Genomic DNA, 16,341 nt, shown 5'->3' with positions numbered 1-16,341 from the left:
GCTTGTAACCTCTCCTTCCAAGGTAGCTTAGTGGATCCGGACCCAGCCGAACTGATGTTCAGCCAGAAGCAGACGAGTGCAGAATGCTGGTGACGGGACCGGACTGCATCACATCACATTATCGTTATTGTCTGATTCTTCCTGCAACAGCAGTTAGCTAGCATCTCATTCTCCACATTCTCCGTTGTCCACAATCAGAACAGCCAAGATTATGGATGAAAACTTTGACAAATCGCATGTTTTTCCTACGTTGTGCACGTTGTCATATTTGGTTTTCGTTTAAGAGTCACTGCCCTAATGGATTCAAACTGCATGACTACAACCAGCAGTAGCTGTAATACTGTTTGCAATGTTATAGCAGTCCTGTTTTTACTATTCACTTTAATGTTTTGTCAAACACAATATTTTGTACATCTTTCAATTAAAACTGGTAAAACTCAAGGTGGCTTGTGGTTTGAGGCACTCACAGGAAATCTACTGACATCTCTACAGCACTCAGCTGACCACAACATGAGAAAAGGACTTACAAAAACAAGCTGTATTTGGCAAAAAGCTGCATGTTTCCAGCAAGGCCGCCAACTCCTATGCAAAGCATGAAATCATCACAGATTTTCTCATTTAAAAAGCACACGTTGTTTGGTTTCACAACTAAAAAAAACATGCCTTTCTCCAGTTTTGTTTGTAGCTACTTGATGAGGAGCTCACGGGATCCTGAGCGTGTCTTAGCTGCAACAAACCAGCTCTATATCACCCCATTAATGATTTTAAAATTAAACCGTGTACACAAAATAAGACGGTTCTGTACTTTTGATGTTTAGCATAATTTAAAATAGTGTTAACTGGATTAAGTAAAAGTTCACCAATCGATACATTCGTGTGGGATGAATGAACAAAGTCTGCCACAGAGAACATGGATGTCTGGATGCTGCTCTCTGCACATTGTGTGCTCTGTTCTCAAGAGCTGCAGTTACCCAGTTGCAGCGTCAATAGTATTTGTCAAGTGGTTAAAGCTGATAAAAATACACATGATTGCCTTGAGCTCGCTTAAAGGCTGGTTTGTCAGAGCAGCTTGTAAGACAGAATTTTCAGAGATGGAGTCAAAGTGGTACAAACACAGCTGTGTGATTCATATTCCTTAAATCTGAAGCTTTTTTTTTCCCATTGCACTTTGTCTTTAGTTTTCAAATAAGGAGTAACAACACAGTAAGTTGCTTTACAGGAAACTAGTTGACAGGCAGACAAGCTCTTGATATAAAACACCTCTTCCAAGACTTGTTGGAGCAGCACAAAATGATCCCTCTTCACTCTGCTCCTTCCCTTTCTTGCCTTTGACCTCCCACTGGTACCATTAACTGTAGCACTCGAGCAACCTTGAGAAAATCCAACATTGACAGTTACATAACAAAAGATGAGTGTGGAGAAGATTAGGCACAGAGGAGAGGAAGGCTGAGAAGTGTCAGGGTGCATAGTCTAAGACAAATAAAACTCTTTAATTACCACCCCGATCATTGGGCGCTCCCTCTCCCTCTGGAGCCCCTCGCCACCCTCCCAGCTCAAAAGAGCACGACATGTTACTGCCTTTATTTCCAGGTGGAAAGTTTTCTCAACCTCAGCTCTACAAAACACATAGCCACTACACTTGTTTCAGCTTGTCAACTGGAAAGCACTCCTGTCAGGAAGCTAAAATGTGCCGCGTGTGGCGGCAGGTGATGGATGAGGGAGGGGTAAAGGTACAGATCAGCCCCTTTTTACCAATCCATCCAGCTTCAGCCTCATATACACAGCAAGCCTTTCTAACAAGACTATAATCTTGTTGAAAAAGCAGACCGTTTTTGACCATCATCCTTCACCACTAGAATTGCTCTCCACATTCCACCATAGTTTACTGCGATTTTACAACGCAAGCTCTGTATGATGCACAGCAATTACTGCAGCGGCCAACAAACAACGATGAAAGCTTGCACAAATACCGTACAGTAAAATCCTGTCCTACATTCAGTCAATTAAGTAAGAATGGGATCCTGGGTATGGCTCATGCCTGAGAGATATTAAACTTTCCAAGAAAAAAAGGATGGAAATAAAAACATGGAGTCCTACAATCCCATTCAGCCACATGAATCTCCAGTGAACACACATTTAATCTTTGAATTACCGCAAGCTTATAAAACTATCATACGGTTGTATGAAAACAGAAAAATGATTGTAGGCAGATGAGAATTATCTGTACAAGAAGGAGATGTCTTTTTTTTTTTTTTTTTTTAGAGAGAGAGAGAGAGTAAAGTAGGAAAACAGCACCAGAGGCCCAAGCCCGTGACAAAACAAAGAGATTAAATGACCTGTGAATGTGACTTTCCATTTCTCCATTAGCTACTACTCATTTTAGAGGCCTGCTGCCCCCTTCTGGAGGCTGACAAGACACCACCAAGAAAGATGTACTACAATGGCTGCCTTCTTTTTCATGGGTCCATCCGACAGGAGGCTTCATGACTGACTAAATCTGTAACACAGTCACAATCATGTCTGGCCTGTAGAACTAATAAGCTGTTGGCGAGTGGCATCAAAAGTCAAAAGCAATAATAAAACTGACTCAATAGGTATCACCAACTCTCACCTCCCAAATATTTTTACTTGCTGCCTTTCAGATAAAACATATCTAAAATCTGCCATGTTGGCACACAATGCAAAAAAAAAAAACAGAATGCAAACATGTCAGACCCCTTTGGAGGTGAGATTTCAGTGCTGGCAGGGGCCAAATGTCAACCAGCTCAAACAGATGGTGTGAAGAGCTGGGCTGAAAGGCCGACCTTGGTCGGCAGTGACGAGGGGTGGGAGGGCAACGCGAAGCACCCGTCGATTGTTTTGTGCGAATCAGTGGATGTTGATGTGAACATCAAGGGAGGGTTGTTGCCGAGATGGGAGGCTAAAGTCGTGTCAGGCCTGTTTGCTTTGCAGGTGCTTTGAGACTCTGTGGGATGCTGTCAAGCTGTCACTGTGACAGAAGAATGTCAGAGGTGGACAAACAGCAAAGAGAAGCTTTTTCATAAGTGATATATAGCTCAAAACAGGCTCCGGCTTATTTTTGATATGCAGCTTTTGTTTTTCCCCCCATTATTTATTAATTAATTAATTGCTCCGCATTACCTTCTGAAGCTGCAATCTTTTTTTTTTTTAATCTTTAGGGCTTTTAATCAAGTAAACTTTATGAAAAATGTAAAACACATAGCTACATTTGAAATGATTGCATATAAAACTGAGCTGACTGCCATAATCCAAAGGCTAAAGCCACTCACCACCACCACAGACATTTACATTTTGATTGATAATTCAAAATTGCTGCTGCAGTTCATAGCGCTACAATTATTTTCAGCATTAAACAGTCTTTAAATTTTAATGTCTGACCAACTCATGAGTGTTTATGATACTTGATGACCAAATGGGCCACTTACACTTAGCCAATGAATATCATCTAATGTGGTCAAAAAGCTCCAAAACAGCCAGTAAACTGACTTTTATCGGCTACAATATGAGAAAATGTAGAACTAATATGCACAAGCATGTAATGTGGTTGCAATCAAACAAGCGGGGACGTGTAATCAGACATTTTTTAATTTTAAGAGGGTAAACCTTAACCACATGAATCAAATGTAGCCCCTCAGGTAAATGTCTCCTCTACAATAAGATTTAATCTTTTATATTTTTACAAACACGACAGCTTTGATAGATTTGAAAGTGGGTTTTAAGGTTTGTGGTGGACAGCCTTTAATGAGTTTGTAACAACTTTAATATTTTCCATCTCCACACGTGCACGCTCAAAAAAAGCAAAACTCTCTGAAATGTTTTTCTTCTTCTTATCACAACTTAAAGATGCATGAACAACACACGTTGACTTTTTTTTTTTAATTCTTTGATCGGGGATTTCTTTAGTTCCCCTGTTCAAAAGAAGAAAAAAACAACGAAAACACGCGATATTCTAAGTCTCTCCGTTTCTGGTAGACTGAGTACAGGGCTTTAGAGGAAAAGCGAGCAGGCAGAAAGTGGATAAGTGAAATTCACCTCTGAAACATCTGTGTATTTCTCTGTTGCTCTGTCCACAAGCACATTGCTGCAGTCCAAGCTTGGTCACACATTGGTGGTTCTGAGAATGTATCGTCCTATAGTTAATGCTCAAACATCAGACAGTTCTCCTTCCTCACGGGGTTGCTAGGAGCTCATTTTTGTGCAAAACTTTCTCGTGGAGTACTGAAATTATATCTCGTTTTACCTCACCTTCTTCTTCTCCGTCTCCTGTATCAATGATTACCTAAATAGGAGTGAACCTACATTTACAGCAGTTTCTACAGGAATGAAAGGCGATAAGATAATGACAGAACACAGAGGGAGAGCCACTTCAGAGTATCCCTTTTCCCTTCTGAGCACAGTGCTTCCTTTGATCATCAAATTGTTCTCCTGAAAATCCTCTTGGTTCTTGAATTATCTGGGCCGCTGAAGTGGAAACTGAATTTTCGGAGGGCAAAGCTTCTTAAGAGAAAGGGGGAAAGAAGTGGGGGAAACTAATAAAAAGATGTGAAAATGAAACAAATTCAATAAAAGGAACAGAAAACTGTATGATCCCTATTCCTGAGTGCGACAGAGGAAAACTTATCAAGTCTTCAGACGTTACAACTGAGCACTGATAGCTCTTTCTTCTCCTTGTGCTCGCATACACAAAAAAAATGGAACAAACAGCATATAGAACCAGTTTTGCAGTTGGCAGCACAGCAACATGAATTTTAAAACAGACTTATACAAAAGTAATCCAAGTAATCTTGACTGTGTCCTAAGACCCAGTAGAAGCATATGGTGTTGAACTTCTCTGGACCGCTTAGATTATTCCTCGTTTCTGCTTATTTTGCTGCATTTGAGACGTTTTTAGGCTGAAACCTTTCTGCTGTGCTAGTGTGGCCACAGCTAATGACAAAGAAAAAAACAAAGAAATCAGATCATATTCCCAATTTACCTCTCGTTCGTGCCAACATAAACAGGCCTGATCCAACAATACAGCACCTTCCTACAGGCTTGTCTGGAGGTGAGGATTATTTGTTCTTTAACACAACCAGTAAATTTCATTTCATTGATCTGATTTACTGCTTAGATCTGCAAAAGAGGAGCGTGGCCACATCTGAATGCAGCATTTAAAAACAGTTACAGGTGAGTTTACCTTTGAAATCGGCAACAAAAGAAAACATATTTTTTTAAGTAGATTCCTCATATGCACTGGAGGCCTGAACTTTTCGCCCCATCAGTTCATATCGTGTTATTTCATTCAAGCCACACACATGACTGGGAAACTTAATGAAAATACCGTTTTATTACTAAGGTTGTTAATCTAAAATAATGATAACAAGAGGGATATGAACAGACTCAATAGGGGGAAGCAAACGGTTGTAACATTGAGATTTATAGCTAACCAGATAAGAATTCCAATTAGTGTGGCTGCGTGAACTGTATGACTATACTTTAAATTGATCCAAGAGAGTCATAATCTGATTGGTCGGAAGGAGAATCCTTATAAATGTTTCAGTTGTAAATAACTGTGGGACAAATTATCTCTTTTCATTTCAGAAAGGGTAGTCCAGTGTATCCCACACTATAAACCACCAGCAGCACATTGTTCAACCAGCTTTTTATTACGGATGAGATACGGAGATATTTCACGATCATTTCCCTCACCTAACTTTCATACACAAAGAAAAGACCATTCAATCACATCCTGTTTGTGGTGAGCGACTGTGCCGGCAGATGAAGCTTTCAACATACCGCTGCTGCAAAAGTATACAAATGATAGGGTCATTTAACACAAAGTTACCGACATTCATATCTAACCGGAAAGACAACATTAAGGAACTTTACCGCTGAAAATGTTGTTGTTTATAACAAATTTATGAACCACAGCACATTCTCCTGCAACAAGCATGCTTGAGCCAGGCTCTCCTCCACAAAACAGTCCTCCTGAAATGGTAGAAAGAACTCATTTCGTCTGCAACGAATGCGCAAGGGCAACTGTAGAGAACGACCTGACCTTATTATCTGTACGTTAGAGACTTAAGGGGTGAGCGGCAGTAACTCAGGCAACAACAAACGCAGCGAAAACAAAAAAAGAAACCGAGCTGAAGCCTTTCAAAGAGCTCAGAAATGTTTCTTTTTCTGATCACATGGACCAATTTGGAGTCTTATCTTATCCACTTCTTTGTGGAGTCTTTTCCAACTGAAAAATTAAGTTTATTCAGTGGATAAAAAGCTGAGACGCTACTCGACCCAAGAAAGATTTGCAGCACATAGAGAGATGCTTCACGCTCGAGTCAGATCATCTCTGACATTTCTTCATATGAATTTGCTGCTATGTTTGCTGCTGTATTAAGATTCAAAATACTGTATATTACCCAGATAAGTATGAACTTCTAAACATGCAGCTCACTACTCGGTTAAGGCACTAACAGAGCGCAGATCCTCAAATGTAAACTGTTGGTTAACCACTGACAATGTCTTCTGGTTAAAGATACGTATCTTGATCAGGGTTTGCTGTGGTTGCAGTTAAGTACGCGTTTTCATGTTCATGGAGATTCATACTGATTCAGCCTCTTCAGAAGCGGCTGAATTCATTAGGAATGTCTCCCCATTAACTGGCAGATGTAAGAAATGCACACAGACTTTCATGTGGGTTACAGCTTTGAAGCTGCTTGTTTTGTTTAGGGTTTTTTTTCTGTTAGCTTCCAAGAAATTAATCTCCAAACAAATGACTACTCAAGCAAGTCGATGCTTGCATGGAGGATGGTCTGGAACTTATAATGAACAAACACGAGACCAGTCTATTTTTTTTCTTTTTATTCAAACATATCTGTAAACATTTTGAGCTAGGTGACAAGCATAGTCACAAGCTCAGCTGTTCCTTTACTACATTGAGAGATTTCTGTTAAGATGTGTGCGTATAAGTGTGCCTGCAATTTATGGGAGAAGAAAAAAGAAACAGGAAAGGGAAAGAGTGAGAGGAAAATCTGAGCTTTAGCCATCTTATTTACAGCCGATATGTTCTGTCTGGTTAGAAGGAAGCTCAGCAAGCCCTAAAGTGAAACAGACAGCCGCATTCTCGCAGATAGCAACTTGAGAGGGGAAAAAAATGACTGTTAGGAAACTGTATTTGTCCTGTTTAGAATTCAAATGAGTGTGGAGGGAACCCACTTGTAAAAGAAGAGACAGCGCTGAGCCCAGGCAGGCAGACGATTTATCGAAACAAGACACAAAAATCTTGGCATGCAGTAAGCAGCTTGTAATTTTGAATCCCTCCAACACACTGCCCAAGTGAGATAAATGCAAATTTATACCACTTTTTACCTGCCCTGAAAGGCGGCTGGATTCTCACAAGATCACAATCACAAGAGAATCCGCCTTGCCAGGCCTGATGCTGCACAGGTTTGTTGCATGACAAGTTGCATTCGCCCTATATTAGCAGCTGCGTGTGGGTTTTACGTCCAACAATTGTCAACAGTGCCAGCTCCTAAGGAAATCAGCTCTGGCTGCAACCACACTGATAAGGTAACGTTTTATGTCAGGGCTTTGGCACAGATTAGGAAGAAGTATCCGTCCACAACAACAAGCCACAAAACCGGTGACTATTCACATAAACTGCACACATGCAGGCCATTGGAAACAGACGGTCGGTTGCCTTGTTGTCAAAAAGAATGCGGAAGAAGAACAGAAGCAGTGGAAAGTAAGACCAGATATTTTGCTGTTTGGACTGAGACGATGGATGGAACTATTAGTGAAAGTGACAGATTGTGATTCAGTACAAAGGGTAAACATAAACAAACCAGAAGCTTCGTTGTTTGCTAGAGGAAGCCATGGTGCCGGGAAAAGCGTACCCAAAACAAGAAGGATGCAATTACAGAAGGTCTAAGCATAGATTAAATGTTTTGACTAAGTCTGATGCAAAAGCTTCCATCATTTCATCATCATCATCTCCATCATTGTGTCCAGAAGTCTCAGCTTCTGTTGTTGCGTGACGTCTACACCATCACATAATGCTGGAGATGTGAAAATTGAAACTTGAGATGGTGAGCAATGATGGGCGTGAATGTGGAAAAAAAGGATGCAGTTTAAAAATAAACCACGTTTTGTATGAATCTCTAAACAGCAGCATTCAAATCAGAACTGTATTTCTCCTTTTAACAACTTCGCCTGGTGAAGGAGTTTTTCAGTCTTCTCACAACTAACTTCAGCAAAAGTTTCATTTACAGTCTGGCTCCGCTCTGTTCACCTGCTCTTCAGGGTAAGCGCCTGCTCTTTTCCACATACCTTCCAATTAGGACTTTTAGACAGTGCATCGTGTTAACCTTGTATTCCATGAAGTTGAAGTTGATTCGTCAGCTGATGATAATTCAGAGATAATGACTACTCTAACTCCTCAACAACCAAAACTCGCCTTTAAGCAACTGTGAACCCAACTGATGCCTGCAAATCAGAGGAAGGCTATAAAGGGATTTCAAAGGGCTTGCAATCTCCAGTGTCTGAAAAGTCATTAAGAAATGGCTGCTAAGGGGTGTAAAATAATAATTAAATATAGCCCAGCACACCGCTGGGAAGTAAAGTCAGGTATGACCAAACATTTCTTATGGCCTTCATGGTGGTGTGCACAGTGAAATCTGCACTGTGGAGTCAACATCAAAGAGTCATCAAAAGGAAATCCTACCTGTAAAATTGTAGTATGAACTTCATGAATAAACAACTTACCAGTGCTTCATCCTCAGAGAGAACGCGCTGCTCATCGTGGACGAGCACCACTTTAGCCTTGACTTCATTCACCGATATACTGTGGGGGGTTACAAAGTAAGCATATTAGTATTCCTCCCAGCTTTTTTGATGAATATTACAGGCTGATCTTATCAGGATGTGCTGAGCATATCAAGGTCATCACCAGCTATTCTGACACCAGCGGCCTGTTCACAAGGTATGTGTCTCCATGAGAGACTTTCAGCCTCACATGCTGTGAGAGCTTTAAAGATTTCATTAAAAAGCATGGAGATGAAATCAAATAAATTGTGCATTCTTTCACCAAAAGCGCATGAGCTGAAGTTAATTATCTGCTATTTATGGACTCTGGAGAAGTAACTGATTGCATATCAAACTAAAAATAAACTTCACTTAGAGTTCAACTGACATTTAGATGAGCAATTATCTGTCCTTTTGCCTGTCTTAAACAGCACAATGTGATATCATTTTAAAAATTACACACGCCACTTCTTTTCCTACAACACTTAGTTCTTGTCATCAGTCTTTTTTCCACGCCGGCGTCTTCCTTCTAGAGGTTACAGCTAAACTACCACTACTGAGCCGAGATAATGACTGCATAGCCAGAATCAATCCCAGGAGTCCATCAAAAGCGGAAGTGCAGGCAAACATACAAAGCGAATAGCTTGTTCCACTGCAGAGGATCAATGCTAGGGGTAAGTGCTCGAGAGTAACAATAGCTTTCACCATTGTGAAGCTGCACAGCGCCTGCAGAACAACAGCTCTGAAAATTTGGTGTGAAGAAAATTGGCTTTGGCCTCAATCACTGATGACATTTATACGCATCTAGACCGCTGCATCATAAAAGCAGGGGCTTTGCAACCCACACTTATAATAGGCTGCAAGCAATGAATATTAAGGAACTCGCAGATACACACAGTGATAAATCCTGACAGAGGGGAGTGGATAAAAAGCACAACCTGTTCGTAGGCCTTTGGGAGGCTCCATCATGGTTCATTTCCTGAAGCAGTTGGTAGGCTCTATTTATAGGCCAGCATACTGGTACCAGTTAATCCTGCACTGGGCTGCCAACTGCCTGCCAGCTGGCACAGTGGGCTGCACTTGTGTGCAGTGCATGGGAAGGTTTGGGATGAAATAATGGTGAGGAAGACCAAATTTTACATTGATAAACATAGTGCAAATTAAAAAAAAAAAAAAAAAAAAACCTTTAACATAGAACCTTTAAAAAAAAAAAAAAAAAACCCGGTTTGACTGAAGCAACCAGTCAGTCAGGAGGAAAAGAATATTTCCACTGTGTTGATAAGTATATCAAAACACAATTATGATGGAGTAATGATGTTTTAGAGAATTTCTTTATGTGGGTGGAAATAAATGGTGGCAATTTCTGTCAAGAGCCAATTGTTGATTTGACTAAATGGACACAAAAATTTGATTAGACCACAATATAAACGGGAGAATAATTATCTGTGAATATGCATTAAAGATAATTTGCAATTCCAATGGAGTGAATTTACAATGGGGTAATGTTTTAATAAGTGTCAATAGGGATAAGGCCAGACAAACATGAAGGTTTTGCAGTGTGCATATTAATCCGGTCAGCAAATTGTCTGGCAATTGCAAGCATCAGGTATAATTTTTGACTTTGCGTTTATCAGAACAGCAACTGAATCAAGCCCGGCACTTCGGCCTGCGAGTTGCAAAGCCTTGCAGGCATACATTTACAAAGCCTCTGCCTCCTGTTTTATTCAAATGAGCATCGATACATGTCCTGCATCAAGATAGCCAGCTCACCAAATCAAATGGCTGACAGTCTGAGACAGTGACTATAGAAATGCACGCACTTGCAGATATTTCAGCTTAGTAATGTGTTTGTTTAAGCACAGCTCATGGAGAGAGTGCTTTGGATGGAGCGGATGGATGGTTTCAGAGGCGTGAAGGGAGGGGATTGGGGGGGCACAGAGGGACTGAATAATGGTACACATCCAGTGCAGTGCAGGAATGCATAAACGGGCACATAGCACCTATTGCCGACAAAAACGCTGTGCAAGCACTTCGCCCTCGAAGCAGCCATACGTTTTATGGCCCTTCCAGTTCTACCTATAACCAGCTTCTAGTATTCCGACAAAATATGCCCAGTTAGATAAGCAGTATTGATTTTTTTTTCCAAGCATGTTGTGGAAAAGTGAGGAATGTGAGGGTGGAGATGACTGTAGAGAAAAAGCTTGAAGAGGACAGGCTCCTCAGATAGCATGTGCTCTGAGGGTTTTTTGCCGATTAATTTACACACCTAGCTTGGAAGCAAAACAGGTTCCGTCCTCTGCATTCTTGACCAACATCCAACACTGATCATGTCTGCAAGTTCGTTAACTTAAGTGGCAATACATGAGCCTACTGAGCTTGAAGATTGAACAATGGGAGTAAAAGTGTGATACAGACAAAGAAGGTGTAAGAGTTCAGCCTGATGAGACTTCACAGCTACTCAGAAGGTGGAGCTAACAAGCATAATTTATATAGCATATAACAACTATTTTATATCAAGAAATATAAAAGCCAGTGGCAACTCTGGTATTTTTTAATCTTACTTATGCCACTTTTGGTAAAGAGTTACAAAAGAGTGAATTTGTTGCCCATCTGGTGTGAAATACTTTCACAGATAACTATACAATATATAGTAACTACTATATTTACACCAATAACTAATTCTGCTGTTGCATAACATATTTTTTCCTTTTTTTGTATGTTTCTATGTAACTGTCAGTGGCTTGTAAATTAATTTACAATGAAGCCACAAACAAAACTAGGAAAAATGCAGAAGGAGAGTCAATCAAATGGGTCTCAACCATAAATGGTCCTTATGATACTTACCCACCATCTTTATCGCTGTCCAGTAACTGGAAAATGTTGGTTACTGTGCTATTCTGATGTCTGAGTGCTGAAAAAGAAAAATAATATCGTAAATGTGTTATTGTTTAAAAAGAAACCAGCTAACCTTTCTAATAAAAACAAGTCATGATAAAAACGAAGGAGCAATAACTTTCAAAAGACCACGAGGAATCTGTTCTTGATCACCAATCACTGCTATCAATACTAATCAATTTCAATACAAACTGAGAGGAAGGAAAAAAGTTGGATTGAAACATATGAGGAGAGGAGAGAGGAGAGGCCAATCAGGCAATGAGTCAGTCATGCTGTGCAAGAACATTTGGTTTCCCTGTAGGAAAAAAAAAAGAAGCATGTCAGAGTCCAGAATGCAATCAGGAGGCTTTGTGCTCGAACGGCTGGTACGACAGTGATTTCCCTCTTTTCCATTCATATTCACAGGCAGATTAAAAGGAGATGCAAAAACTTCCTCAACCCCCTTTCCAGCGAGCATGTGACCCCAACTGATTCATTTTGTGAATCGCATTCATTGGAGTGGAAGGGAGAGGAAGCTCTCTTATTTGTGGCGCTGAGCATCTCCCAAATCATCAGCAAGACGGAGACTGTAAAGGGGCAAAGTGATTGGCCCCTAAGTCTGGAGAAAAGCACTTTACATAATGCTAATTGCACATCTCCTGCAATTACCTTTCCGTGCTAATTACGGAAAAGCTAATCGTGAAATTAGCATTTTTTTTTCAGAGCGTACAGTACAAAGCGCTTGTGCATGTATTCTGTCGGGATGTTTAAAAAATGAAAAATAAAAACGATACACCTCTTTTCTTAAATCCAGCTTTACTGAAATGAGCCTTTAAATCCAAGCAGTCTTTACAATTAGAACTAAAAGATTCGAGATTCTGAAAGATTCACCCCAAATTGACACCCATAACATGACAAGAAGCTTCAAATGTCAACAGAGGAGCTACATTCTTCACACCCGCTGTTCACTCTACTCAACCACAAGGGGGGGAAAAACAAGATTTGCTAATATTCTGCTGCAATGCACACAACATCTGTCATATTAGCAGCCCATTCTTTTGTTTGAATAGCTCTCTATTCCCAACCTAATGGCTGACATTCTCAACCCATCCTCTGGTTGCCGTCTCGCAAAAATGAGTGCACCAGAAGGAAGAGAGATGGTCTCATCCCTCTCTCGACTGAAAAGCTGCAGCTATGAAAAACAACCATAAGGAGGATAGATGGAGAAGGGAGAAGAGGAGGGCAGAAGTAAAAAGATGAAGAGGGTGTAGGTGGAGGGGGTTAAAAGGTAAGAGGAAGATGGCAGAGAAAAGAGGAAAATAAAGGAGGAGGGTGGGGGAGAAAAAGGAGAAGGAGGTTCAAGACATTGGCTCTTTAGGCCGTTGGCACATATAGAAGGCTATGTTTACTAATGGACACCATCAGTCATCCACCCATGTTGCCCTGGTGATATCAGAGCGCACTCATAAAATAAGAGAGGCACATAGAGAACAGAGAAAATGGAACATATCAGCAGGAGTCTGCAGATCTGCAGACCATGTTATCCACACATAGCTTTCTTTTGTTGTTGTGTGCTCTGCACTCCAAGGCAAAGAAAATACATATTTAGTTGTCTTTGCTACACTAAAAGCAATATTTGCAGGGAGAGCATTGCATCTTTATATGGAATAAAAATGCTTCGAAATGGAAACGGATCAAAAGGATTCAGGTTTCGCACTGAGCTTTTACTGGACAAAAGAACAGGAGACAGTGTAAATAGTGAGATATAACTGAAAAACAAGTATTTCAAACTAAATGATGCATTTAAAGTCGAGGGTTTACAGCAGCAGAATGACTCAGACAGGCAGTGGATCATGCCAAGAAAAAAAAGAGTGTCACATTTTCAGATATAGAGGTCCCAAACCAAAAATTCAGACTCTCAAATACAGGAAACACTTTAAATGTCTGACAAAGTTGATGAACTACCATTGGTGTAGCTCTGCAGGAGGAACCGTATGACGGAATGTGATACTAAGCATAACAAGAATACGACACTGACAGTATTTAAGCGTGATTTCAATCTCTTTCACTCCATTTACACAAGTTGTTTAAAAGACTTTTTAAAACAACAAAAGAAAGAAAAAACCTTGAACACAACCATTTAAACGTAAAGGATCTTTTGAGGAACTGGCTCCGTCATTGCATGTGGAAAGTACAATTAGTGGCACGTTATGAACTGCTGACACATCTTGCTATAGGCTGCCTGTTAGTGTGCACGTTAGTGTCCTCCCGTTGTAGAGAGATGGTTTGTATGACGGTCAGCCGAAAAAATAAAAATAAAAATCAGGTCAACTGAGTGGATTACAGAAGAGGAACACGAGGAAATCCCCTCAAACTGTGGGTGAACTGAATAATTGCACAGCTTTGCATTTTGGATGTACCATAAAGAAAGATATAAAACAAACAATGTAAATATATCAGACCTCTGAATGACTTAAAGAATAGACTTCGGTATGAATCCAAAGCCCATCACGGAGGGCATTTTTCTCATTAGCTGGGAATAACAAAGTCTTTGTTATTCATTGAGGACTTGCTCCTGATTTCCAAACAGGCTTTGTGAAGAAAAAAGGGACCCAAGTCTGCTGCTTATCTAATGAAAGTGCAGCGTATACCTCGGTCAGGTATTTCTATAAACAATGTTATTGTGTGCATAAGACATGCGATGATGACCTTTTAAAAGGATGAGATCGACATTATTTAGCATACAATCCTGTGAATGTATGTGCGGCATACAGTAAAAAGCTGACTTTCCTTTGCTGTCCTGTCACGTCTGACGTCCCCAGCTTTCTATGCTTCTATTTTTCTTTTCCTCTTTACCACAGACATCGCTCGACAAGAAACTAATTTTCTTTTGGAGGGTACAAATTACCCGGCCCTTTTAAACTTCTCAATAACTGTGAGCGAAGCCCTGGAGACACGCCTGAGCGACGGCAGCAGCGAAGGGAGATTCTGTTAAGTTCTACTTTGCTTGTTCCACTGGCTTTTCATTTCTATTTTGACTCAGGCTATTGAAAGATCACAAAGTGAAAGACAACACATTAATGTAAGAAACTGTGTGTGTTGCGATGTAATAACTCAGAGATCAGTATTTGCCCACATGGGTACGCCATCGTATTTTACAGCTTTGATATATGATGTGCAAATACATTTCACATATTAGGAGACGTGTGGATAAGGGAAATCTAGAATGGTATATTCATATCATAATGAGGACATCACATGGTCATAGAGTGATAAAATGAGGAAATGTATTTACTTAATCACATTGTTTAAGCCACAGAGAGACATTTGCTGATCTGAGATCTGTTTCAAAGACGACAATCTAAACTAATTGAAAAAATGCAAATTAGAAATTGTAAATTTCTACAAGAAATAAAAACAAACTGTGGTAAAAGCAATCCTAAATTGTTGCCATATACGTGTCAGTAGGGGATTCACTGCTTTGGCTGCTACAAAAGCAAGCTCAAGGTTATCTATTTGCCAAATCACATAAGAACCTCCAAGCAAATATCACATTTTGGAAAAATAATAAAGTCTCCACTTTCCTTTTAAGTCCAGAAATTAAATCTAGATGTGCATAAATGCTGTAAAAACACACCGTGAGGCTGTAAAGGGTTTGCTCAATTAAAATTTCAAATTAAACACTAAAACTGAAGCATTAAAATCATAGACTGCAACAGGGGAAAAAAAAGGTGAACAAGTAGCCTTTAAGTGACCAAAAGAAGTTAAAAATGACGGCCGTTACGCCGTGAGGATGAGCTCTAATGAACGAAAAGGATGACAGGCTCAGGAATGTTTGGAGGGGAAGAGCCTGTGATGTCCAGCAAAGGTCAGGTCGCAGAGTGGAAAGCATGATGGATGAATGCCCACAGGAACCAACAAAGTCAAATTACCTATATTGCGACCAAAACTTATACTTGAGGGCCACTTTGACACATGACAGAAAATCAGTAGCAGACATGTTTGACAAAGGCCTGTGAAAAACCTGACAACAAGTATAAATAGCACAAAAATTACAAGCAGATGTCATAATATCAGAGTAAAAGATTAAAGAACCTTTGCAAAACCCAACAAATACTTCAGGGTTTCATTATTTACAATAAATAGGTGTTTTAAGCATTTATCCCTCTACGGTCTAAAAATCTTACTTTTAAACTAATTAAACCCTGCCAATCTCTACAGCCCCACACACATTTAATGAGTGTAAATCCCTCAGAGCCAATTCCCTATCCAGCCCCACAAATTTCTGTACATTCAAATGCACGAGTCAGAACATCGCTTAAATGCCAAGCCAGCTTGTGCTCGGAGCGATAAGGGAATTTTCCTGTGACTCATATGCAACTTCTCTCTGATGGCTTGAGGAACGTAAAAGAAGGGGCCGAGGGGACTGCAATATGCTGTTGCTCAGCAATCCTCTTCTAGTCACTTAATTTCAGCAGTAAAGCAACCTGCATTTAACCGTCACAGTTCTATCTGATCTTCTACCATTTGTCATCCTGACCATCTGACCTGAGCTTCCATGGCCTGAAAAATGTTTGTTCAGCATAAGCATGAAAATTAAATGTAAGCTAACTTGAAACCGAAGAATACAAACAGCCTAATTATGTAAACTATGAAGCATTTCTG

The 16,341-nt window shown here is 40.2% G+C and overlaps 1 protein-coding gene across 3 annotated transcripts in view; it reads right to left on the bottom strand.

Moving 5' to 3' along the window:
- LOC140282137 (glucosidase 2 subunit beta-like) overlaps positions 1–16,341 on the bottom strand; it is a 118,764-nt gene that overhangs the window by 91,213 nt on the left and 11,210 nt on the right. For all 3 annotated transcript variants that reach the window (XM_072376717.1, XM_072376718.1, XM_072376719.1), the window contains exons 7-8: positions 11,647–11,713; positions 8,764–8,842 (exon numbers count right to left, since the gene is read on the bottom strand). In XM_072376717.1, the coding sequence (XP_072232818.1) occupies positions 8,764–8,842; positions 11,647–11,713 (146 nt within the window). The remainder of the gene's footprint in view (positions 1–8,763; positions 8,843–11,646; positions 11,714–16,341) is intronic.

Source organism: Leuresthes tenuis, unplaced genomic scaffold (genome assembly GCF_036924035.1).
Source record: "Leuresthes tenuis unplaced genomic scaffold, fLeuTen1.0.hap1 SCAF_22, whole genome shotgun sequence".
Taxonomy (NCBI): domain Eukaryota; kingdom Metazoa; phylum Chordata; class Actinopteri; order Atheriniformes; family Atherinopsidae; genus Leuresthes; species Leuresthes tenuis.
Note: the sequence above shows the minus strand (reverse complement) of the source record. Positions and strands in the feature narration are given on the sequence as shown.